This window comes from Phocoena phocoena, chromosome X (genome assembly GCF_963924675.1).
Source record: "Phocoena phocoena chromosome X, mPhoPho1.1, whole genome shotgun sequence".
NCBI classification, from domain to species: domain Eukaryota; kingdom Metazoa; phylum Chordata; class Mammalia; order Artiodactyla; family Phocoenidae; genus Phocoena; species Phocoena phocoena.
The window spans coordinates 55,069,096-55,096,083 of record NC_089240.1 but is presented as its reverse complement, the minus strand read 5'-3'; the positions used below and the strand labels follow the sequence as shown (position 1 = coordinate 55,096,083).

Genomic DNA, 26,988 nt, shown 5'->3' with positions numbered 1-26,988 from the left:
ATTAATTTTAGTAATATTATTATTATTACTGCTAACATTTACTGAGTCTTTACTAGGTATCAGACACTGTGCCAAGCACTTTATATGGATTATTTTAATTAGTGTTCACAGAAACTCAAGATACCTTCTTCTATTGTTAACCCTTTACTGTAGATGAGGAAACTGAGACAAAGAGAGGTTAAGTAATTTGCTCAAGGTTAAACAGCTAAGATTTATGGGATGGTTATGAAAGAAGGCAAGAAAATAGTAGGGCAGAGTTAGGAATTAGGAGCAAGGTTTAAGGGCCACTGAGGTTAAAACAATGAGGAGATGTTGGGAGAATATAAAATAGAAAGGAATAGAGACTAAGGAAGATATGAGTTTGTGAACAAAAGAATAGCATGCAAGATAGCATGAAGTCACCAACTATTAATTTCTGATTCAATAACTTTTGTTTTTATTCCTTCACTACTAGAACCCAGTTCCATGCTTAACTCCTATTCAGCAACCCAACCTCATCATCTTCCCAGCAGGCTTTCCAGCCAGAAACCATGGCAATACCTGCTTGCCATCTGCACCCAAGGCACCGGCCTTGCACACAAGCAGGGGGCCCACCAGACCAGAATTTGTATCTCTTATGGGATCAGCAGCAGAGAAGTACATCCAGGTGAGACAGGCAGGATCCTGAGCAGTGGGGCCAGCATTGGGAGGGACTGTCCAGCGGTATGTTACTTTCTCAAAGGGCTTAGCCACCAAGCCAGGGTGGGATGAGCCTATAGGAAAAGACATAGAATTCATTACTCACATTGGCTAGAGTGAGTATCATCATCTCCAAACAGTGAAGTAAAGATCATAATCTACAAAGGCATTTTAGAGTAGCAGTAGGAGAAGCAGCAACATAAAATATAGAATATTAAAAAAGGTTCTGAGTAGGAGTCAAGAGACTAGAGTTTGGTTTCTGGTTCTGCCACTACTTGTGATATGAACTGGGGAAATTTAAATTTCCCTAGGTTTCAGTTTTCCAAACTCATAGGACCCAAGGATTGAAAGAACTTTTAAAACTTATTTGGAATATCCCTCACTTAAAAACATACATTCATCTCCTCTTGTAGTCCTACCTCTGCTTAAAAGTATCCAGAGATAGAAGACTCACTACTTACCATCATAGCCTGTTTCATCTTTGAATGGTTCTAATTGTTGAACATATTTTCCTCTCTATGTGTATTCATGTATGTATGGATGTGTATATGTTTTGTATGGATGTGTGTGCGTGTGTGTGTATATATGATACTAAGGCTGTAATTCCTTAAATAGACACAAGTCATGGTCAGGCAATGCACAGAAGTTTTATTTTATATGTTCAAACCTATTAGTAATCAAATTAGTACAAGTGAAAATATAATTTTTTTGCCTGTACAAAATATAATTTTTGCCTAAAATTAACAAAATTTTACAAATTATAATAATCAGTTCTGGTGATAAGTGGTTCAAGTGGCACTTACTCCTCTCACTCACCTATAAAAAGGGTAAGTGTAAATAAAAATAACCATTTTAGAAAAAATGCTGACAGAATGTATCAAAAGCCTTAAAAAGTTTATGTCCACAAAAACAGTAAGATACAAAATAAATACTGAAAAGAATGTTCAACCTAATGCAAATAGAAGTAACAGTGAGTTTTGTTGTTTGCTTACAAGACTGACATTTTGACAATGATTAAAATGGCTGCCTTCTGCTGGTGAGGTTGTAAGAAAATGTGTCCTCCCTCTTGGTAACTGTTGATGGAATTCCAAATTGATGTGACTGCAAATTTTTCCAGAGAGCAATTTGGACATAGGTATCAGAAATTTTCATGTGTGCACCCTCTGATATAATTCCACATCTTAAATATATATTCTGATGAAATAATCATAAAAGTAGGCAAAGAAGCATACATAAGGATATTTGTAGTATAATTTATCATATGGTGGTATAATTTAGGATGGCTTTAACTTATTTTTTCTTATTCATTCATTGTTCCTAACTCTTTAAATTTTTAAACATACAAAAAACCTTAAAAGATAGTGCGATAATTACTCTACCACGTGGAGTTGATTGTTAACATTTGGCCACCTTTTTTCTCTTTGTATTTTTAAAAATTTATTTATTTATTTATTTATTTTTACAGTAGGTCCTTGTTGGTTATCTATTTTATCACAGACTTGGCCATCTTTAATTTATCTAAATCTATGTGTATGCTTACTTTTTCTAAATCATTTGGAAGTGAAATGCAAACATAATGACATTTTACTTCTAAATACATCAGTAAGCATCTGCTATATTACCATAATAACATTACCAGGCCTAAGAAAATACCCTAATATCATCTAACATCCAGATAAGGTTTGCACATTGCCCTTGGTGTTGTCTCTTTAATTCTTTTCCCTATGGCATTGATTTCTTGAAGATACTAGACCAGTTGCATTGTAGAATGTTCTTTTATTCCAGATTCGTCTGTAAGTTTGCCCTTTATGCTTTCAGTATTTTTTGGTATTTTTGGCTTGAGGTTAGCAGGTGTTAATATTATTTTCAGGGAAAACAAGAAATTAACTACCCAATAATCCCACTTCTAGGATTTTTTCCTAAGGTAGTAGTCCAAACCAAATATATATATTCATTCATTGCAACATGATTTACAATGTTAAAAAATAATGAAAGCAACCTACATGTCCAAATAATAGAAGATAAGGTAAAATCTATGTGTTAGAGTATTATATAGTCATTAAAATGTTTACAAGATTATAATGACATAGAAAATAGACACAATATAATGGTAAGTGAAAATAGTAAGACACCAAACTATACAAAATATATCATCACAAATTTTTAAATATATAAATTTGTTAAACACAGAGAAATGTTAAAAGGTATATAAAATATATTGGCAATTTACTTATGAATGAACTTTATTTATTTTATAATTTTCCATGTTTATCAAAATTCCATAATACATGTACTTTCATAATCAGACTATATTTAAATATATTTAAAAGTAGTTGTCTCTTATTGATCCCAGCTCTGTCTCACTAAAATATCATACATTCATTCAACAACATCCGTCCATGGCAGTTAATTCTGCCTTTTTTTCTCTCTTTCACTCCTTTATTTATTTGTACTCTAGAGGTACCTGTTATTATCTGCAGCCCACATTACTTGAAACCCTGCCTGCTCACCATCATTGTACACAGTTCCCTCGGAGTCTTTCTCATAAAAGACCCCATGAGGCTGTATGCTGAATGGCTGGGAGGCACGGTTGTAGAAGATCACCTGGATGGTGTCACCCACCTCAGCCCGGATCACTGGCCCTGGAAAATGGGAAGGAGAGACAATGGTAATGTAAACAGGATGATCAGGTAGGATGGAAGTAGGAGAGGGAAGAAAAGTAAAAAAGAAGTGAAAAAGATAGAGAAGTTTTTCCTCTGCAATAATAAGAATAATCTTTTTCAAGTATATTGCAATTTACAGTTATAAAAAGCGTTTTAAAGTCCACCACCTCATTTTGATCTTCAATCACCATTCAAAGGTATAAAAGGCAGATGATATCAACATTCTTCAGATGAGGAAACTGCAGCTCAGAGAGTTGGAACTGATCTGCCCAAATTCAAATGATTGATTAGGAAGAGAACCAGGTCCTGAAGTCAGGGTTTTCTCCTACTCCACTGTCAGGTCCAATCCCAGTTCCCACAACTGCATTTCCTGGTAGAACTCAACTAAAAATCTGAGCTTGCCTCAATCCTAAACTGAATTGAAACAGATGAAATTATTATAACTTCTAGTCAGGTCCTGGACTAGGTAGTCTAGCCATCACTTCTACACTTACCTTTCTTCCATTACCTACCACATCTAACCTAGCCTGGAACAACTTTGAGATCAACAAGAAATACCAAGACAATACCTTGAGTACTTCTGGTGGCTATAACCCTAGTTCAGGGTTTCTGGCTTAGTTTTTACTCAATTGCTACTCCTAATGTCGCACCTCTGTTCAAAGACTAGGAACCTATACCCCACTTACAATAATGGAAAGAACAACTATACAAAAGATAAGCAATGAAATGAAGACAAAATACACGATAGACCAACTAGATATAATATATACAGAACACTCTACCCAACAAGAACAGAGTACACATTCTTCTCAAGTGCACAGAGGACACATTCCAAGATAAACCATAAGTTAGGCCACAGATTAATCTCAATAGACTTAAAAATATATCATATAAAGTATTGTCTCCATCCACAATGGGATAAAGTGAGAAAACAATAACAGAAGGAAAACTGGAAAATTCACAAAGTTGTGGAAATTAAGCAACACACTTTTAAACAACCATAATATCAGAAAAGAGATCATAAGGGAAATTACAAAATATGTAGAGGAAAATGAAAATGACCACACAACATACCAAAAGATGAGAGGTAGTAAAAGCAGTGCTAAGCGGGAAACTTATACCTATAAACACATTTAAGAAACAAGAAAGTTCACAAACCAACAACCCAACTTTACAACTTAAGGAACTAGGAAAATAAAAGCTAACAAAACCCAAAGCTGGCAGAAGAAAGGAAATTATAAAGATTAGAGCAGAAATAAATAAAATAGAGAATAGAAAAACAATTTTAGAAGTCAATGAAAATAAATATCGAGAACCTTCAAGATGGTGAAGGAGTAAGACGTGGAGATCACCTTCCTTCCCACAAAACATCAAAAATACATCTACATGTAGAACAACTCCTACAGAACACCTACTGAATGCTGGCAGAAGACCTCAGACCTCCCAAAAGGCAAGAAACTACCCATGTGCCTGGGTAGGGCAAAAGAGAAAAGTGGAAAAAAAGACAAAAGAATAGGGATGGGACCTGCACCTCTGGGAGGGAGCTGTGAAGGAGGGAAAGCTTCCACACACTAGGAAGCCCCTTCACTGACAGAGATGGTGGGTGGACAGTGGGGAAGATTTGGATCCATGGAGGAGAGCACAGCAACAGGGGCACAGAGGGCAAAGCAGAGAAATTCCCACACAAGGATCAGTGCTGACCAGCACTCACCAGCCAGAGAAGCTTGTCTGCTCACCCACTGGAGCAGGAGGGGGATGGGAGCTGAGGCTCTGGCTTTGGAGATCAGATCCCAGGGAGAGGACTGGGGTTGGCTGCATGAACACAGCCTGAAGGAGGCTAGTGCACCACAGATAGCCAGAAAGGAGTTGGGAAAAAGTCTGGAACTGCCTAAGAGGCAAGAGACCATTGATTCGGGCTGTGTGAGGAGAGGAGATTCAGAGCACTGTCTAGATGAACTCCAGAGATGGGCGCGAGCTGCAGCTATCAGTGTGGACAGCAGAGGCGGGCATGAAACACTAAGGTTGCTGCTACAGGAGATCAGCTCGGTGCTTTGTGACCACCTGGAGGGGTGGGATAGGGAGGGTGGGAGGGAGGGAGACACAAGAGGGAAGAGATATGGGAGCATATGTATAACTGATTCACTTTGTTATAAAGCAGAAACTAACACACCATTGTAAAGCAATTATACCCCAATAAAAATGTTAAAAAAAAGAGAAGCATGTGTGCAAGCACAGGTCACTATCCACACACACACACCTCTCCCCCCAGGAGCCTGTGCAGCCCGCCACTATCAGGGTCCCGAGATCCAGGGACAACTTCCCTGAGAGAACAAATGGTGTGCCTCAGGCTGTTGCAACATCACACCAACCTCTGCCGCCTCAGGCTCGCCCTGCATTCCGGACCCCTCACTCCCCCTGGCCTGAGTGAGCCAGAGCCCCCTAATCAGCCACTCCTTTAACCCCATTCTGTCTGGGTGGGGAACAGATGGCCACAGGAGACCTACATACAGAGACGAGGCCAAAACGAAAGCTGGAGCTGTGCGAACAAATAAGAGAAAGGGAAATCTTTCCCAGCAGCTTCATGAGCAGTGGATTAAATCTCCATAATCACCTTAATGTACCCTGCATCTGCAGAATACCTGAATAGACAATTAATCATGCCAAAACTGAGGTAGTGGACTTTGGGTGCAACTGTAGACTTGGAGTTTGCTTTCTGCATCTAATTTGTTTCTGGTTTTATGTTTATTTTAGTTTAGTATTTAGAGCTTATTATCATTGGTAGATTTGTTTATTGATTTGGTTGCTCTCTTCCTTTTTTTAACATATGTATTTTTTCCTTTTTCTCTTTTTGTGAGTGTGTATGTGTATGCTTTTTTGTGTGTTTTTGTCTGTATAGCTTTGCTTTTACCATTTGTCCTAGGGTTCTTCTCTCTGTCCGTTTCTCTTTTTCTTTTTGTATAGTTTTTAGCGGTTGTTATCATTGGTGGATTAGTTTTTGGGTTTGGTTGCTCTCTTCTTTCCCTCTTTTTTAAAAATAGTTTTTACTTTTAATATTTTTTTCTTTTAAATATTTTATTTTTCTTTATTTTATTTTTATCTCCCTTTTTTTTGAGCTGACTGGCTGAGAGGGTCTTGGAGCTCCAGCGTGAGCCTCTGAGGTGGAAGAGCTGAGTTCAGGATATGAGTCTACCAGAGACTTCCTGGCCGCACCTAATATCAAAAGGCGAAAGCTCTCACATAGATCTCCACCTCAATGTTAAGACCCAGCTCCACTCAAAAAAACAGCAAGCTGCAGTGCTGGAAACCATAGGCCAAATAATTAACAGGACAGATACACAACCCCACCCATTAGCAGAGAGGTCACCTGAAATCATAATAAGCTCACAGACACCCCAAAACACACCACTGGACGTGGTCTTGCCCAGCAGAAAAACAAGATCCTGTCTCATCCACCAGAACATAAGCACCAGTGCCCTCCACCAGGAATCCTACACAACCCACTGAAACAACCTTACCCACTGAAGGCAGACACCAAAAACAATGGGAACTACGAACATGAAGCCAGTGAAACGGAGACCCCAAACACAGTAAGTTAAGCAAAATGAGAAGACAGAGGAATACACAGCACATGAAAGAGCAAGATAGAAACCAATCAGACCAAACAAATGAAGAGGCAATAAGCACTCAGCCTGAAAAACAACTCACAGTAATGATAGTAGATGATCCAAAATCTTGGAAATACAATGGAGAAAATACAACAAACGTTTAACAAGGACCTAGAATACTAAAGAGCAAACAAACAATGATTAACAGCACAATAAATGAAATTAAAAGTTCTGTAGAAGGAATCAATAGTAGAGTAACTGAGATAGAAGAATAGAAAAGTGGCCTGCAAGATAAAATAGTGGAAATAACTACCATAGAGCAGAATAAAGAAAAAAGAACAAAAAGAATTAAGGACAGTCTCAGAGACTTCTGGGACAATATTAAACACATCAACATTCAAATGATAGGGGTCCCAGAAGAACAAGAGAAAAAGAAAGGCACTGAGAAAATATTTGAAGAATTATAGTTGAAAACTTCCCTAATACGGAAAAGAAAAGAATCAATAAAGTCCAGGAAGTACAGAGAGTCCCATACAGGATAAATCCAGGGAGAAACACGCCAAAACATATACTAATCAAACTATCGAAAATTAAATACACAGAAAAAATATTAAAAGCAGCAAGGTAAAAGCAACAAATAACATACAATAAAATCCCCATAAGGTTAACAACTGATCTTTCAGCAGCAACTCTGCAGGCCTGAAGGGAGTGACAGGACATATTAAAAGTGATGAAAGGGAAAAAACTACAACCAAGATTCCCCTACCCAGAAACGATCTCATTCAGGTTCGATGGAGAAATTAAAAGCTTTACAGACAATAAAGCTTTACAACAAATGCTAAAGAAACTTCTCTAGGCTGGAAACACAGGAAAAGGAAGAAATTTGCAAAAACAAACCCAACACAATTAAGAAAATCATAATAGGGACATACATATCAATAATTACGTTAAATGTAGATGGATTAAATGCTCCAACCAAAAGACTGGCTACATGAATACAAAAACAAGACTCATATACATGCTGTTTACAAGAAACCCACTTCAGACCTAGGCACACATGCAGACTAAAAGCGAGGGGATGAAAAAATATATTACATGAAAATGGAAATCAAAAGGAAGTTGGAGAGACCTTGAAGATGGCGGAAGAGTAAGACGCGGAGATCGCCTTCCTCCCCACGGATACACCAGAAATACACCTACACGTGGAACAACTCCTACAGAACACCTACTGAAGGCTGGCAGAAGACCTCAGACCTCCCAAAAGGCAAGAAACTCCCCACGTACGTGGGTAGGGCAAAAGAAAAAAAGAAAAAACAGAGACAAAAGAATAAGGATGGCACCCGCACCAGTGGGAGGCAGCTGTGAAGGAGGAAAAGTTTCCACACACTAGGAAGCCCCTCCGCGGGCGGAGACTGCAGGAGGCGGAGGGGAGAGCTTCGGGACCGCGGAGTAGTGCACAGTGATGGGTGCGGAGGGCAAAGCGGGGAGATTCCCGCACAGAGGATCAGTGCTGACAGGCACTCACGAGCCCGAGAGGCTTGTCTGCTCACCCGCTGGGGCAGGCGGGGATGTGAGCTGAGGCTCGGGTTTCGGTTTCCGACGGAGCGCAGGAAGAGGACTGGGGTTGGCGGCTTGAACATAGCCTGAAGGGGTTAGTGCACCACGACTAGCCGGGAGGGAGTTTGGGGAAAAGCCTGCACCTGCCGAAGAGGCAAGAGACTTTTTCTTCCCTCTTTGTTTCCTGGTGCGCGAGGAGAGGGGTTTAAGAGCGCTGCTTAAAGGAACTCTAGAGACGGGCGCGAGCTGCGGCTAAAAGCGTGAACCCCAGAGATGGGCGCGAGCCGTGGCTAAAAGTGCAGACCCCAGAGACGGGCGCAAGCCGCGGCTAAAAGCGCAAACCCCAGAGACGGGCGCGAGCCGCGGCTAAAAGCGCGGACCCCAGAGACGGGCGGGAGATGCTAAGGCTGCTGCTGCCACCACCAAGGGGCCTGTGTGCGAGCACAGGTCACTCTCTACACCCCTCTTCCGCGGAGCCTGTGCAGCCCGCCACTGCCAGGTTCCCGGGATCCAGGGACAACTTCCCCGGGAGAACATACGGCGGGCCTCAGGCTGGTGCAACGTCACGCCGGCCTCTGCTGCAATGTCACGCTGCCTCTGACGCCGCAGGCCCGCCCCGCACGCAGTGCCCCTCCTTCCCCCCCCCACCCCCGGCCTGAGTGAGCCAGAGCCCCCGAATCAGCGGCTCCTTTAACCCCGTCCTGTCTGAGCAAAAAACAGACGCCCTCCAGCGACCTACACACAGAGGCAGGGCCAAATCCAAAGCTGAGCTCCTCTGAGCTGTGAGAACAAAGAAGAGAAAGGAAAATCTCTCCCAGCAGCCTCAGAAGCAGTGGATTAAAGCTCCACAATCAACTTGATATACCCTGCATCTGTGGAATACCTGAATAGACAAGGAATGATCCCAAATTGAAGAGGTGGAATTTAGGAGCGAGATCTATGATTTTTTTCCCTTTTCCTCTTTCTGTGAATGTGTACGTGTATGCTTCTGTGTGAGATCTTGTCTGCATACTCTTGCTTCCACCATTTGTCCTAGGGCTCTATCCGTCCATGGTTTTAAAAAAATTTTTTTTTCTTAATAATTAATTTTAATTATAATAACTTTATTATACTTTACCTTCGTTCTTTCTTTCTTTCTTTCCTTCCTTCCTTCCCTCCTTTAGACAACGAATCACCCCAAATTGAGGAGGTGGTCTCTGAGGGCAAGATTTATGATTTTTCCCCCTTTACCTCAATTTGTGAAGGTGTATGTGTATGCTTCTGTGTAAGATTTTCTCTGTATAGCTTTGCTTCCAACATTTGTCCTAAGGTTCTATCCGTCCCTTTTTTATTCTAAATAGTTTTTAATTCAATAACTATATTATACTTTATTTTATTTTTACTGTATCTTCTTTCTTTCTGTCTTTTTTCCTTCTTTCCCTCCTTCCTTCCTTCTTCCCTCCCTCCCTCCCTCCTTTCTTTCCTTCTTTGCTTCTTTCTTCCTTCCTTCCTTTCCTTCTTTCCTTCTTACTTTCCTCATACTTCTACTAATTCTCTCTACTTTTTCTCCCTTTTATTCTGAGCCATGTGGATGAAAGGCTCTTGGTGCTCCAGCCAGGAGGCAGGGCTCTGCCTCTGAGGTAAGAGAGCTAACTTCAGGTCACTGGTCAACAAGAGACCTCCCAGCTCCACATAATATTAAACGGTGGAAATCTCCCAGAGACCTCCATCTTAACACCAGCACCCAGCTTCACTCAACGAACAGCAAGCCACAATGCTGGACAACCTATGCCAAACAACTAGCAAAACAGGAACACAACCCCACCCATTAGCAGAGAGGCTGCCTAAAATCATAATAAGGCCACAGACACCCCAAAACACACTACCATATGTGAACCTGCCCACTAGAGAGACAAGATCCAGCCTCATCCACCACAACACAGGCACTAGTCCCCACCACCAGGAAGCCTACACAACCCACTGAAACAACCTTAGCCACTGGAGGCAGACATCAAAAACAATGGGAACTACGAACGTGCAGCCCGCAAAAAGGAGACCCCAAACACGGTAAGATAAGCAAAATGAGAAGACAGAAAAACACACAGCAGATGAAGGAGCAAGATAAAAACCCACCAGACCTAACAAATGAAGAGGAAATAGGCAGTCTACCTGAAAAAGAATTCAGAATAATGATAGTAAGGATGATCCGAAATCTTGGAAGTAGAATGGACAAAATGCAAGAAACAGTTAGCAAGGACCTAGAGGAAATAAAGATGAAACAAGCAATGATGAACAACGTAATAAATGAAATTAAAAGTACTCTAGATGGGATCAATAGCAGAATAACTGAGGCAGAAGAACGGATAAGTGACCTGGAAGATTAAATAGTGGAAATAACTACTACAGAGCAGAATAAAGAAAAACGAATGAAAAGAACTGAGGACAGTCTCAGAGACCTCTGTGACAACATTAAACGCACCAACATTCGAATTATAGGGGTTCCAGAGGAAGAAGAGAAAAAGAAAGGGACTGAGAAAATATTTGAAGAGATTATAGTTGAAAACTTCCCTAATATGGGAAAGGAAATAGTTAATCACGTCAAGGAAGCACAGAGAATCCCATACAGGATAAATAAAAGGAGAAATACGCCAAGACACATATTAATCAAACTGTCAAAAATTAAACACAAAGAAAGCATATTGTAATTCTATTTGTAGTTTTTTAAGGAACCTCCATACTGTTCTCCATAGTGGCTGAACCAATTCACATTCCCACCAGCAGTGCAAGAGTGTCCCCTTTTCTCCACACCCTCTCCAGCATTTATTGATTCTAGATTTTTTGATGATGGCCATTCTGACTGGTGTGAGATGATATCTCATTGTAGTTTTGATTTGCATTTCTCTAATGATTAATGATGTTGAGCATTCTTTCATGTGTTTGTTGGCATTCTGTATATCTTCTGTGGAGAAATGTCTGTTTAGGTCTTCTGCCCATTTTTGGATGGGGTTGTTTGTTTTTTTGTTATTGAGCTGCATGAGCTGCTTGTAAATTTTGGAGATTAATCCTTTGTCAGTTGCTTCATTTGCAAATGTTTTCTCCCATTCTGAGGGTTGTCTTTTGGTTTTGATTATGGTTTCCTTTGCTGTCCCAGCAATCCCACTACTGGGCATATACCCTGAGAAAACCAAAATTCAAAAAGAGTCATGTACCAAAATGTTCATTGCAGCTCTATTTACAATAGCCCGGAGATGGAAAGAACCTAAGCGCCCATCATCGGACGAATGGATAAAGAAGATGTGGCACATATACACAATGGAATATTACTCAGCCTTAAAAAGAAATGAAATTGAGATATTTGTAATGAGATGGATAGACCTAGAGTCTGTCATACAGAGTGAAGTAAGTCGGAAAGACAAAGACAAATACCGTATGCTAACACATATATATGGAATTTAAGGGGAAAAACTGTCATGAAGAACCTAGGGATAAGACAGGAATAGAGGCGCAGACCTACTGGAGAACGGACTTGAGGATATGGGGAGGGGGAAGGGTGAGTTTTGACAGGGCGAGAGAGAGTCATGGACATATACACACTAACAAACGTAGTAAGGTAGATAGCTAGGGGGAAGCAGCCGCAAGGCACAGGGATATAAGCTCGGGGCTTTGGGACAGCCTGGAGGGGTGGGAGGGGGAGAGTGGGAGGGAGGGAGACGCAAGAGGGAAGACACATGGGAGCACATGTATATGTATAGCTGATTCACTTTGTTATAAATCAGAAACTAACACACCATTGTAAAGCAATTATACCCCAATAAAGATGTTAAAAAAAAAAAAGCTCTCTGGAAAAAAAAAAGAAAAAAGAAAGCATATTAAAAGCAGCAAGGGAAAAACAACAAATAACACACAAGGGAATCCCCATAAGGTTAACAGCTGATCTCTCAGCAGAAACCCTACAAGCCAGAAAGGAATGGCAGGACATACTGAAAGTGATGAAGGAGAAAAACCTGCAACCAAGACTACTCTACCCAGCAAGGATGTCATTCAGGTTTGATGGAGAAATTAAAACCTTTACAGACAAGCAAAATCTGAGAGAGTTCAGCACCACCAAACCAGCTTTACAACAAATGCTAAAGGAACTTCTCTAGACAAGAAACACAAGAGAAGGAAAAGATCTATAATAACGAACCCAAAACAATTTAGAAAATGGGAATAGGAACATACATGTCGATAATTACCTTAAATGTAAATGGACTACATGCTCCCACCAAAAGACACAGATTGGCTGAATGGATACAAAAACAAGACCCTTATATATGCTGTCTACAAGAGACCCACTTCAGACCTAGAGACACATACAGACAGAAAGTAAGGGGATGGAAAAAGATATTCCATGCAAATGGAAATCAAAAGAAAGCTGGAGTAGCAATTCTCATATCAGACAAAATAGACTTTAAAATAAAGACTACTAGAAGAGACAAAGAAGGACACTACATAATGATCAAGGGATCGATACAAGAAGAAGATATAACAATTGTAAATATTTATGCACCCAACATAGGAGCACCTCAATACATAAGGGAAATACTAACAGCCATAAAAGTGGAAATCGACAGTAACACATTCATACTAGGAGACTTTAACACCCCACTTTCACCAATGGACAGATCATCCAAAATGAAAGTAAATAAGGAAACACATGCCTTAAATGGTACATTAAACAAGATGGACTTAATTGATATTTATAGGACACTCCATCCAAAAACAACAGAATACACTTTCTTCTCAATTGCTCATGGAACATTCTCCAGGATAGATCATATCTTGGGTCACAAATCAAGCCTTGGTAAATTTAAGAAAACTGAAATTGTATCAAGTATCTTTTCTGACCACAACGCCATGAGACTAGATATCAATTACAGGAAAAGATCTGTAAAAAATACAAACACATGGAGGCTAAACAATACACTACTTAATAATGAAGTGATCACTGAAGAAATCAAAGTGGAAATAAAAAAATACCTAGAAACAAATGACAATGGAGACACAACGACCCAAAACCTATGGGATGCAGCAAAAGCAGTTCTAAGGGGGAAGTTTATAGCAATACAAGCCCACCTTAAGCAGGAAACATCTCGAATAAACAACCTAACCTTGCACCTCAAGCAATTAGAGAAAGAAGAACAAAAAATCCCCAAAGTTAGCAGAAGGAAAGAAATCATAAAAATCAGATCAGAAATAAATGAAAAAGAAATGAAGGAAATGATAGCAAAGATCAATAAAACTAAAAGCTGGTTCTTTGAGAAGGTAAACCAAATAGATAAACCACTAGCCAGACCCATCAAGAAAAAAAGGGAGAAGACTCAAATCAATAGAATTAGAAATGAAAAAGGATAAGTAACAACTGACACTGCAGAAATAAAAAAAAAATGAGAGATTACTACAAGCAACTCTATGCCAATAAAATGGACAATCTGGAAGAAATGGACAAATTCTTAGAAATGCACAACCTGCCAAGACTGAATCAGGAAGAAATAGAAAATATGAACAGACCAATCACAAGCACTGAAATTGAAATTGTGATTAAAAATCTTCCAACAAACAAAAGCCCAGAGCCAGATGGCTTCACAGGTCAATTCTATCAAACGTTTAGAGAAGAGCTAACACCTATCCTTCTCGAACTCTTCCAAAATATAGCAGAGGGAGGAACACTCCCAAATTCCTTCTACGGGGCCACCATCACCTTGATACCAAAACCAGACAAGGATGTCACAAAGAAAGAAAACTACAGGCCAATATCACTGATGAACATAGATGCAAAAATCCTCAACAAACTACTAGCAAACAGAATCCAACAGTACATTAAAAGGATCATACACCATGATCAAGTGGGGTTTATTCCAGGAATGCAAGGATTCTTCAATATACGCAAATCTATCGATGTGATAAACCATATTAACAAATTGAAGGAGAAAAACCATATGATTATCTCAATAGATGCAGAGAAAGCTATCGACAAAATTCAACACCCATTTATGATAAAAATCCTGCAAAAAGTAGGCATAGAGGGAACTTTCCTCAACATAATAAACGTCATATATAACAAGCCCACAGCAAATATCATCCTCAATGGTGAAAAACTGAAAGCATTTCCACTAAGATCAGGAACAAGACAAGGTTGCCCACTCTCACCACTCGTATTCAACATAGTATTGGAAGTTTTAGCCACAGCAATCAGAGAAGAAAAGGAAATAAATGGAATCCAAATCATAAAAGAAGAAGTAAAGCTGCCACTCTTTGCAGATGACATGATACTATACATAGAAAATCCTAAAGATGCTACCAGAAAACTACTAGAGCTAATCAATGAATTTGGTAAAGTAGCAGGATACAAAATTAATGCACAGAAATCTCTGGCATTCCTGTATACTAATGATGAAAAATCTGAAAGTGAAATCAAGAAAACACTCCCATTTACCATTGCAACAAAAAGAATAAAATATCTAGGAATAAAGCTACCTAAGGAGACGAAAGACCTGTATGCAGAAAATTATGCGACACTGATGAAAGAAATTAAAGATGATATAAATAGATGGAGAGATATACCATGTTCTTGGATGGGAAGAATCAACATTGTGAAAATGACTCTACTACCCAAAGCAATCTACAGATTCAGTGCAATCCCTATTAAACTACCACTGGCATTTTTCACAGAACTAGAACAAAAAATTTCGCAATTTGTATGGAAACACAAAAGACCCCGAATAGCCAAAGCAATCTTGAGAACAAAAAAAGGAGCTGGAGGAATCAGGCTCTCTGACTTCAGACTATACTACAAAGCTACAGTAATCAAGACAATATGGTACTGGCACAAAAACAGAAAGATAGATCAATGGAACAGGATAGAAAGCCCAGAGATAAACCCACACACATATGGACACCTTATCTTTGATAAAGGTGGCAGGAATGTACAGTGGAGAAAGGACAGCCTCTTCAATAATGGTGCTGGGAAAACTGGACAGGTACATGTAAAAGCATGAGATTAGATCACTCCCTAACCCCATACACAAAAATAAGCTCAAAATGGATTAAAGACCTAAATGTAAGGCCAGAAACTATGAAACTCTTAGAGGAAAACATAGGCAGAACACTCTATGACATAAATCACAGCAAGATCCTTTCTGACCCACCTCCTAGGGAAATGGAAATAAAAACAAAAATAAACAAATGGGACCTAATGAAACTTCAAAGCTTTTGCACAGCAAAGGAAACCATAATCAAGAACAAAAGACAACCCTCAGAATAGGAGAAAATATTTGCAAATGAAGCAACTGACAAAGGATTAATCTCCAAAATTTACAAGCAGCTCATGCAGCTCAATAACAAAAAAACAAACAACCCAATCCAAAAATGGGCAGAAGACCTAAATAGACATTTCTCCAAAGAAGATATACAGAATGCCAACAAACACATGAAAGAATGCTCAACATCATTAATCATTAGAGAAATGCAAATCAAAACTACAATGAGATATCATCTCACACCAGTCAGAATGGCCATCATCAGAAAATCTAGAAACAATAAATGCTGGAGTGGGTGTGGAGAAAAGGGAACACTCTTCCACTGCTGTTGGGAATGTGAATTGGTTCAGCCACTATGGAGAACAGTATGGAAGTTCCTTAAAAAACTTCAAATAGAACTACCGTATGACCCAGCAATCCCACTACTGGGCATATACCCTGAGAAATCCAAAATTCAAAAAGAGTCATGTACAAAAATGTTCATTGCAGCTGTATTTACAATAGCCCGGAGATGGAAACAACCTAAGCACCCATCATCGGACGAATGGATAAAGAAGATGTGGCACATATACACAATGGAATATTACTCAGCCTTAAAAAGAAATGAAATTGAGATATTTGTAATGAGATGGATAGACGTAGAGTCTGTCATACAGAGTGAAGTAAGTCAGAAAGAAAAAGACAAATACCGTATGCTAACACATATATATGGAATTTAAGGTAAAAAATGTCATGAAGAACCTAGGGGTCAGACAGGAATAAAGATGCAGACCTACTGGAGAATGGACCTGAGGATATGAGGAGGGAGAGGGGTGAGCTTTGACAGGGCAAGAGAGAGTCATGGACATATACACACTAATAAACTTAGTAAGGTGGATAGCTAGGGGGAAGCAGCCGCAAGGCACAGGGATATTATCTCGGTGCTTTGTGACAGCCTGGAAGGGTGGGATAGGGAGAGTGGGAGGGAGGGAGACGCAAGAGGGAAGACATATGGGAACATATGTATATGTATAACTGATTCACTTTGTTATAAAGCAGAAACTAACACACCATTGTAAAGCAATTATACCCCAATAAAGATGTTTTAAAAAAAAAAGGAAGTTGGAGTACTGATAGTCATATCAGATAAAATACACTCTAAAATAAAGACTACTACAAGAGACAAGGAAGGACACTATATAATGATCAAGGGATCAATCCAAGAAGAAGATAGAACAATTGGAAATATTTATACACCCAACATAGGAACAGCTCAATACATAAGGGAAATGCTAATAACCATAAAAGGGGAAATGGACAGTAACCCAATAATAGTTGGGGACTTTAACACCCCACTTTCACCAATAGACAGATCAACCAAAATGAAAATAAATAAGGAATCACAAGCTTTAAATGATACATTGAACAAGATGGACCTCATTGATATTTATAGGACATTCCATCCAAAAACAACAGAATACACTTTCTTCTCAACTGCTCATTGAATGCTCTCCAGGATGGGTCATATCTTGGGACACAAATCAAGCTTTGTCAAATTTCAGAAAACTGAACACATATTAAGTATCTTTTATGACCACAACTCTATGAGGCTAGATATAAATTACAGGAAAAATGGGTAAAAATTAAAAACACATGGAGGCTAAACAATACACTACTTAATAACAAAGAGATCACGGAAAAAATCAAAGAGGAAATCAAAAAATACCTAGAATAAATGACAATGAAAAAAAACCGACCCAAAACCTATGGTATGCAGCACAAGCAGTTCTAAGAGGGAAGTTTATAGCAATACAATGCTACCTTAAGAAACAAGAAAAATAAACAACCTAACCTTACACCTAAAGCAATTAGAGAAAGGAGAACAAAAAAAAAAAAACCCAAAATTAGCAGAAGGAAAGAAATCATAAAGATCAGATCAGAAATAAATGAAAAATAAATGAAGGAAACGATAGCAAAGATCAATAAAACTAAAAGCTGGTTCTTTGGGAAGATAAACAAAATTGATAAACCATTAGCCAGACTCATCAAGAAAAAAAGGGAGAGGACTCAAATCAATAGAAGTAGAAAAGAAAAAGGACAAGAAACAACTGACACTGCAGAAATACAAAGGATCATGAGAGATTACGAAAAGCAAGTATATGCCAATAAAATGGACAATCTGGAAGAAATGGAGAAATTCTGAGAAAAGCACAACCTTCCAAGACTAAACCAGAAAGAAATAGAAAATATAAACAGACCAATCACAAGTACTGAAATTGAAACCATGATTAAAAATCTTCCAACAAAGCCCAAGACCAGATAGCTTCAAAGGCGGATTCTATCAAATATTTATAGAAGAACTAACCTATCCTTCTCAAATTCTTCCAAGATATAGTAGAGGGAGGAACACTCCCAAACTAATTCTACAAAGCCACCATCACCCTGATACAAAACCTGACAAAGATGCCACACACACATACACACACACACACACAAACAAAAACTACAGGCCAATATTGCTGATGAACATAGATGCAAAACTCCTCAACAAAATACTAGCAAACAGAATCCAACAGCACATTAAAGGGATCACACACCATGATCAAGTGGGGTTTATCCTGGAAATGCAGGATTCTTCAATATATGCAAATCAATCAATGAGATACACCATATTAACAAACTGAAGGATAAAAATCATATGTTCATCTCCATAGATGCAGAAAAATCTTTGACTAAGATCAACATGCATTTATGATAAAAACCCTCTGGAAAGTAGGCATACAGGGAACTTACCTCACCAAAATAAAGGCCATATATGACATACGCACAGCCAACATCATTCACAATGGTGAAAAACTGAAACAATTTTGACTAAGATCAGGAATGAGACAAGTTTGCCCACTCTCACCACTATTATTTAACATAGTTTTCGAAGTTTTAGCTACAGCAATCAGAGAGGAAAAAGAAATAAAACGAATCCAAATCGGAAAAGAAGAGGTAAAACTGTCACTGTTTGCAGATGACATAATACTGTACATAGAGTATCCTAAAAATGCCGCCAGAAAACTACTAGAGCTGATCAATGATTTGGTAAAGTAGTAGGATGTAAAATGGAGAGATATACCATATTCTTGGGTTGGAAGAATCAACACTGTGAAAATGACTCTACTGCCCAAAGCAATCTACACATTCAATGTAATCCCTATCAAACTACCAATGGCATTTTTCACAGAAGTAGAATTTTTTTTTCACAATTTGTATGGAAACACACAAGACCACGAATAGCCAAAGAAATATTGAGAAAGAAAAACCAAGCTGGAGGAATCTGACTCCCTGACTTCAGACTATATTACAAAGCTACAGTAATCAAGACAGTATGGGACGGGCATAAAAGCAGAAATATAGATAAATGGAAGAGGATAGAAAGCCCAGAGATAAACCAATGGACTATGGTCACCTTATCTTTGACAAAGGAGGCAAGAATATACAATGGAGAAAAGACAGCCTCTTCAATAAGTGGTGCTGGGAAAACTGGACAGCTACATGTAAAAGAATCAAATTAGGGCTTCCCTGGTGGTGCAGTGGTTGGGAGTCCGCCTGCCGATGCAGGGGACATGGGTTCGGGCCCCGGTCCGGGAAGATTCCACATGCCATGGAGCGGCTGGGCCCATGAGCCATGGCCACTGAGCCTGCGCGTCCGGAGCCTGTGCTCCGCAATGAGAGAGGCTACAACAGTGAGAGGCCTGCATACCGCAAAAAAAAAAAAAAAAGAATCAAATTAGAACACTCCTTATCACCATACACAAAAATAAACTCAAAATGGATTAAAGACCTCAATGTAAGGCCAGACACTATAAAAGCCTCAGAGGAAAACACAGGCATAACACTCTGTGACATACATTGCAGCAGATCCTTTTTGATCCACTTCCTAGAGGAATGGAAATAAAAATAAATATAAACAAATGAGACCTAGTGAAACTTAAAAGCTTTTGCACAGCAAAGGAAACTATAAACAAGATGAAAAGACAACCCTGAGAATGGGAGAAAATATTTGCAAATGAAGCAACTGACAAAGGATGAATCTCCAAAATATACAAGCAACTCATGCAGCTCAACAGCAAAAAAACAAGCAACCCAATATAAAAATGTGTAGAAGACCTAAATAGACATTTCTCCAAAGAAGATATACAGATTGCCAACAAACACATGAAAGGATGCTCAACATCACTAATCATTAGAGAAATGCAAATCAAAACTACAGTGAGATATCACCTCACAACAGTCAGAAAGGCCATCATCAAAAATCTACAAACAATAAATGCTGAAGAGGGTGTGGAGAAAAGGGAACCCTCTTGCACTGTTGGGGGGAATGTAAGTTGATACAGCCATTATGGTGAACAGTATGGAGGTTCCTTAAAGAAACTAAAACTAGAACTATCATATGACCCAGCCATCCCACTACTGAGCGTATACCCTGAGAAAACCATAATTCAAAAATTGTCATATACCACAATGTTCATTGCAGCACTATTTACAAAAGCCAGGACATGGTATCAACCTAAATATCCATTGATAGATAAATAGATAAAGATGATGTGGCACATATATACAATAGAATAATGCTCAGCCATAAAAATAATTGAAATTGAGATATTTGCAGTGAGGTGGATGGACATGGAGACTGTCATACAGTGTGAAATAAGTCAGAAAGAGAAAAACAAATACCGTATGCTAACAAATATATATGTAATTAATGAAAATGGTTCTGAACCACTTAGGGGCAGGAGAGGAATAAAGACACAGACCTAGATAATTGGCTTGAGGACATGGGGAGGTGGATGGGTAAGCTGGATGAAGTGAGAGTAGCATGGACATCTATACACTACCAAATGTAAAATATATAGCTAGTGAGAAGCAGCTGCAGAGCACAGGGATATCAGCTCTGTGCTTTGTGTCACTGTAGAGCAGTTGGATAGGGAGGGTGGGAGGGAGATGAAATAGCGAATGGATATGGGGATATATGTATACATATAGCTGATTCAATTTGTTATACAGCAGCAACTAACACAACGTTGTAAAGCAATTATACTCCAATAAACATATTTAAAAAAATCAATGAAACCACAAGTGGTTCTTCAAAATGGTCAACAAAATCTTTAGTTAGATGGAGTAAGAAAAAAGTATAGGAGATTCAAATTACTAAAATCAGAAATGAAATTGGGGACATTACTACTGATTCTACAGAAGTAAAGAAAAAAATGTTTATAAGCGATTATATAAAAAGATTATAAGAAATATTATTAAAAGATTATAATTTGTAAACCAACAAATTGGAAAATCTAGATAAAATAGACAATTCCTAAAACAGAAAACCAACCAAGACTTAATCATAATGTAATAGAAAATCTGAAAGACCTATAAAGAGATTGAATCTGTCATCAAAAATCTGGGAAGTAAGAAAAGCCCTGGACCTGATGGCTTTACTCGTGAATTCTACTAAACATTTAAAGAAGTAATACCAATTCTCAAATATTCCCAAAAAAATTGTAGAGGAGGGAATACTTCCTAAATCATTCTATGAGGCCAGCATTGTATTACACTGATATCAAAGCCAGGCAAAGATATTATAAGAACACCACACACCAATATTACTTATGACCACTGATGCAAAAATCCTCAATGAAATACTAGCAAAACAAACTCAGCCACATATTAAAAATATTACACTGTAAAGCAATTATACTCCAATAAAGATGTTAAAAAAAATACATTCAATTCTAAAAAAAGCAAAGCAAAAATAAAAACCATTACACACCATGACTAAGTCGGTTTTATTCCTGGAATGCAGGAATGTTTCAACGTACAAAAAAATATTATGTTAACAAAATGAAGGGAAATAATGATCATGTTGATTGATGCAGAAAAAACACTTGACAAAATTCAACACCTTTTAATAATTAAAAAAAAAATCCAGAAACTAGGAATAGAAGGAATCTACTTCTATATAATAAAAGCCATATATGAAAAACCCACAGCAAACATCATACTCAATGTTGAAAGACTGAAAAGTTTTCCTCTGAGATCAGGAAAGAGCAAGGATGCCTGCTTTTACCACTTGTATTCAACATATTACTGGGGCATCTAGCCAGATCAATTAGTCAAGAAAAAGAAATAAAAGATATCCAAATTGGAAATGAAGAAGTATAATTATCTGTTTGCAGATGATAAGATCTTTATCATACTTATTTAGAAAATCCTAAAGTGCCCACAAAAAAGTGTTAGAATCAATGAATTAGGCAAAGTAGTGAGATACAAAATCAACACACAAAAGTCAGTTGCACTAACATTGAAAAATCTGAAAAAGAAATTACAAAAGGAATTCCATTTATAATAACATGAAAAGAATAAAATACTTAGAATTTATTTAACCAAAGTTGTGAAAAACTTGTAGAATGAAAACTACAAAACATTGCTGAAATAAAATAGATATAAAAAATGGAAACAGGGCTTCCCTGGTGGCACAGTGGTTGAGAGTCCGCCTGCCGATGCAGGGGACGTGGGTTCGTGCCCTGGTCCGGGAAGATCCCACGTGCCGTGGAGCGGCTAGGCTTGTGAGCCATGGCTGCTAAGCCTGCGCGTCCAGAGCCTGTGCTCCACAACGGGAGAGGCCACAACAGTGAGAGGCCCGCATACCACACACACAAAAAAAGGAAACACATTGCATGTTCATAGATCAAAAGACTTAATATTGTTAAAATGTCAATACTACCTATAGATTCAGTGAAATTTCTATCAAAATCTCAATGATGATTTTGAAGAAGTGGGAAAACCCTTTCTAAAATTCATATGTAATCTCAAGGGACTCCAAATAACAAAGTAATCTTGGGGCAAAAAGAACAAACTAGAAGACATCACATTTCCTGATTTTAAAACTTACTACAGAGCTATGGTGATCAAAACAGTGTGATATTGGCATAAAGACAGACATAGAGACCAAAGGAATAGTATAGAGAGCCCAGAAATAAACCCTTGCACATATAAGGATAGTCTTTTAAACAAATGGTGCTGGGAAAACTGGATTTCGATATGCAAAAGAATGAAGTTGAACCCTTACCTAACACCATATGCAAAAATTAAATAAAAGTAGATCAAAGATTTAAATGTACCTAAAACAATAAAACTCTTGTCAGTAAACATAGGGCAAAATATTCAGGATACTGGATTGGGCAATGATTTCTTGGCTATGACACCAAAGACACAGGTAACTAAAAAAAATAAACATATTGTATTTCATGAAAAAAAATTTTAAGTGTGCATCAAAAGACACTACCAGCAGAGTGTAAAGGCAGCCCACAGAATGGGAGAAAATATTTGCAAATCATACATCTGACAGGAGATTAATATCCAGAATATATAGAGAACTCCTAAAACTCAACAACAAAAAAATAATCCAACTAAAGTTGCGCAAAGGACTTGAATAGACATCTTTCCAAAGCAGATATACAAACGGCCAATGGGCACATGGAAAGATGCTCAACGTCACTAATCATCAGGGAAATGCAAGTCAAAACTACAATAAGCCAACTCCTCACACCCATTAGGATGGATACTATGAAAAAAATCAGAAAATAAGTGTTGCCAAGGATGTGTAGAAATTGGAACACTTATGCACTGTTGGTGGGATTGTAAAATGGTGCAGTCACTGTGGAAAACAGCATGGTGGTTCCTCAAAAAATTAAAACTAGAATTACCATAAGACCCAGCAATTCCACTTCTGTGTATATACCCAAAGTAATTGAAAGCATGTCTCAAAGAGACATTTGTACACCCATATTCATAGCAACATTATTCTAAACAGCTAAAACGTGGAAGCAAACCAAGTGTCCATTAATAGATGAGTGGATAAGCAAAACTACAATGGAAATTCTGCAATATACTACAACATGGATGGACCTTGAGGACATTATTCTAAGTGAAATGTTAGTCACAAAAAGACAAATATTGTAAAATTCCACTTATATGAGGTGCTTAAGGCAGTCAAAATCATAGAGACAGAAAGTAGAATGGTGGTTGCCAAGCACTGGGGGGAGGGAAGAATGGGTAGTTATTTTTTAATGAGTATAGTGATTCAGTTTTACAAGATGAAAAGAGTTATGGAGATGGATGGTGGTGATGGCTGTGCAGTGCTATGAATGCATTTAATACCATTGAACAGTGTACTTTAAAATGGTTAAGATAGTAAATTTTATGTTATGCATATTTTACCACAATAAAATATTGAAGAAAAACAAGGACTGGGGACCAATACTGAATACCAGCTAATGATAGCTCCTTACTACTCGCCACCCACCCTCTTTCCCAAACCCAGGTGGGTTTCTTCTCCTTATATCTCCCTATCCAGCTAATGAAACAGCAATTGTCCATGTTCAGGTCTCCTAAAATCAACTGGCACAAACCTATCCCCAGAATATGGTCCATTACTTTATTTCATTTTCAAAGTTTTTTCCCATCTGATCTATCTTATTTCCTGCTCTACCAAGTGACTAAGCCACACCAAACCTTCCTATAGTAATTCAGTGCTATACTGTGCTTTAGGCCTTCTAGATACCTTCTCTAAGGTCAGGCCCTAAGCTTTGTTCCACATCCCTCACCATAGCAAGCATGTCTGTATGTCATGCCAATCTGCTCCCGGTCCCATATTGCCAAGAATATGAACAGTCTTACTGCCTTATATAGCCCTTCAGAAATACACCTAGAGAATAACGTTTAAAAGTGTGATATGGGGCTTCCCTGGTGGCGCAGTTTGAGAGTCTGCCTGCCGATGCAGGGGACATGGGTTCATGCCCCAGTCCAGGAAGATCCCACATGCCGCGGAGTGGCTGGGCCCGTGAGCCATGGCCGCTGAGCCTGCACGTCCGGAGCCTGTGCTCCGCAACGGGAGGGGCCACAGTAGTGAGAGGCCCGCGTACCGCAAAATAAAAAAAAATTAAAAAGTGTGATATGTACAACACTGCTATCAGAAGATGTTCAATGAAAAAAGGTTTCAGTAGCAAAGTAAATATAAGAAATGCTATATACTCTACTCCCATCTTGGAGATTCATGATGAACAAAAATAAATCCAAGGCTCTGGGAAGCCCTGCATCAAAGAACGCTATTTGACTGTTTAACTTAGTGTTTTGCAGACAAATTCAGACCTATAACCCTTTCTCACAAAACACTCATCTCTTGGGACTCACTTTGGGAAATGTTGGTCTAGAGTGTGTTTCTGAGCTGTCATCAGCCTCCAGTTTCTAAGCCCTTCCCAATTCTCTGGCTCTAGTCAATTAAATTCACAAGTTAAGGATTCCTCACCCAGGATTCCAAGATGCTTATCTTCCTCCAGCTGCACCTTTTCCTGGAATGTCTCATCTTGGAAGGCTTCATATCGAACTTTCCAGTAAGTACCCCCGATTCGGCTGGAGCTCTTCTGGAAGAATTTATCTGAGCCACTGGCATATAAGGAGGCAAATTTCAAATTATTTGGCCATGTGTCAAACAGGTTTCTATCTCACCCTTTTTCTCATCAAGTTATGGATCTTTGTGATTAGGAAGGACCTCAGAGATCATCCAGGTTAACTTCCACCCACTGAAGGTATTTCCTCTGGTGACAACACAAATTAACAATACACAGCTTCTGCTTGAGCCTTTCCAAGATCAGGGAACTTATTTTCAGAGAAAGCAATTCCTTTTACTGTTGTATAGAAATAGGCTGAAATCTTCTTGCTTGTAAGTTCTAGACACTAGGATCAGTTTTGTTCTCCAGAGTTAAGTAGTCTTACATCTGTCCTTAATCATCCTCAGGTGCTCAAGATCCTTTCTTCCCTTAATCAATAATATCTTTCTTTCAAAAATGAAAACCCACTAACTTAACAAGACGAGCTTCAGATTCTTAGAAGCAATGCTGACACCCAAGTGCCTACTTTCCTATGTTTTCTGCAGATTCATTCCATTATGTCCTACTGGAAGAATAAACATGATTGGGTGTCCTAGGATATTTCTCCATAAACTCTCTTAGTCATCTATCAAGTGCCTCTTTTGAAAAACCTTGAATCACTGATAGACCAGTGAGTCAGTATAACTTAAGGCTTAGCAACTGATTAGGGCACTAACCTTCTACTCTATCTTGCCCACATCTGAGTCATGGATGAGGCATGAGAATTTGGAGAAATTCCTCCAAAAGGATGAGCATGGAATGGCCACAGGCATGTTGCTTTCCCTCTTCCTACACTTCTCAGAGTGCATTTTACACTTCAGCTTAAATGTCTCCTTCAGACTATGGTAAAGAAAGGAAGGAGCAAAGAGGTAAATAATTAGTAAATTAGAGTTGGAGAAATGCCATTTTAAATGATCCGGTCCCACGTGGACCTTCTTTTCTGCTTGGACTCTTTGCTGGGAATATGACATAACCATACAAAAAGTTTTATAGCTCCCCAAGAGCAAGCACTTCTGGGGGCTACAAGAATTTGGCTATCAGTTGTGCCATGTAACTTCAGACAAACAATGACTGTGATCCCCAAGTGAAGTGAGAGATTTCTGAGAGGGAATAGTAGGTGTGTGTGGTTGGGCCCAGGAGTAGGGAGAGGGAATACACTACCTCTTACCTGCCTGGCTCCCTCAAATTCTTCCCCGTACTCCCATCATGCCCCATTGGGCCGTAGTCCCATTGAATCTCATGGGCCTCAATGAAGTACTGCCGGACTTTGCCTGTGAGTAGGTTCATGGAAGGTGCCATGGAGCAAGACTTGATCTTGTAGAGTGCTTGCATGCCATCTGCAGGAAGAACATCATGGCTAGCTCCATTCCACCCAAAACATCTTCTACCCAGCTGACTCAGCTTTCTCCTTCTCCTAATGTTTCCCCCTTCCACCTTCCACTAGGCTCTTTACCCCTGCCTCCAAATGGGCTACTTTCTCTCACTCCTAAAGAGCCTAGCTGGGAGAGAGAAAGCCTATGTGGGAATTGAAATATCTCCACCTGCTCACCACCATTGACTCATTTACCAGACCCTTGCTCTTGCCTCTGCAAAATGCTTACATTGTAGCAACATCACAGAGCTTGAAGTCAAAATACCTGAGTTCAAGTCCAAGACTTATCCTTATCTATAGGACCTTAGGCAAGTCACTTCCTAGACCTGAGCTTAACCCCTGATTTGTAAATGGGGAGAATAGGGAAATCTACCACACTAGGCC

At 39.0% G+C, this 26,988-nt stretch overlaps 1 protein-coding gene across 9 annotated transcripts in view; it reads right to left on the bottom strand.

The window, feature by feature from the left end:
- Positions 1 to 26,988, bottom strand: part of HEPH (hephaestin) — a 103,507-nt gene that overhangs the window by 53,634 nt on the left and 22,885 nt on the right. For 6 of the 9 annotated variants that reach the window (XM_065900594.1, XM_065900596.1, XM_065900600.1 and 3 more), the window contains 4 exons: positions 26,401 to 26,569; positions 25,112 to 25,248; positions 3,189 to 3,320; positions 541 to 752 (listed from right to left, as the gene is read on the bottom strand). In XM_065900594.1, the coding sequence (XP_065756666.1) occupies positions 541 to 752; positions 3,189 to 3,320; positions 25,112 to 25,248; positions 26,401 to 26,569 (650 nt within the window). The remainder of the gene's footprint in view (positions 1 to 540; positions 753 to 3,188; positions 3,321 to 25,111; positions 25,249 to 26,400; positions 26,570 to 26,988) is intronic. The other 3 variants (XM_065900602.1, XM_065900603.1, XM_065900597.1) reach the window with 2 other exon arrangements.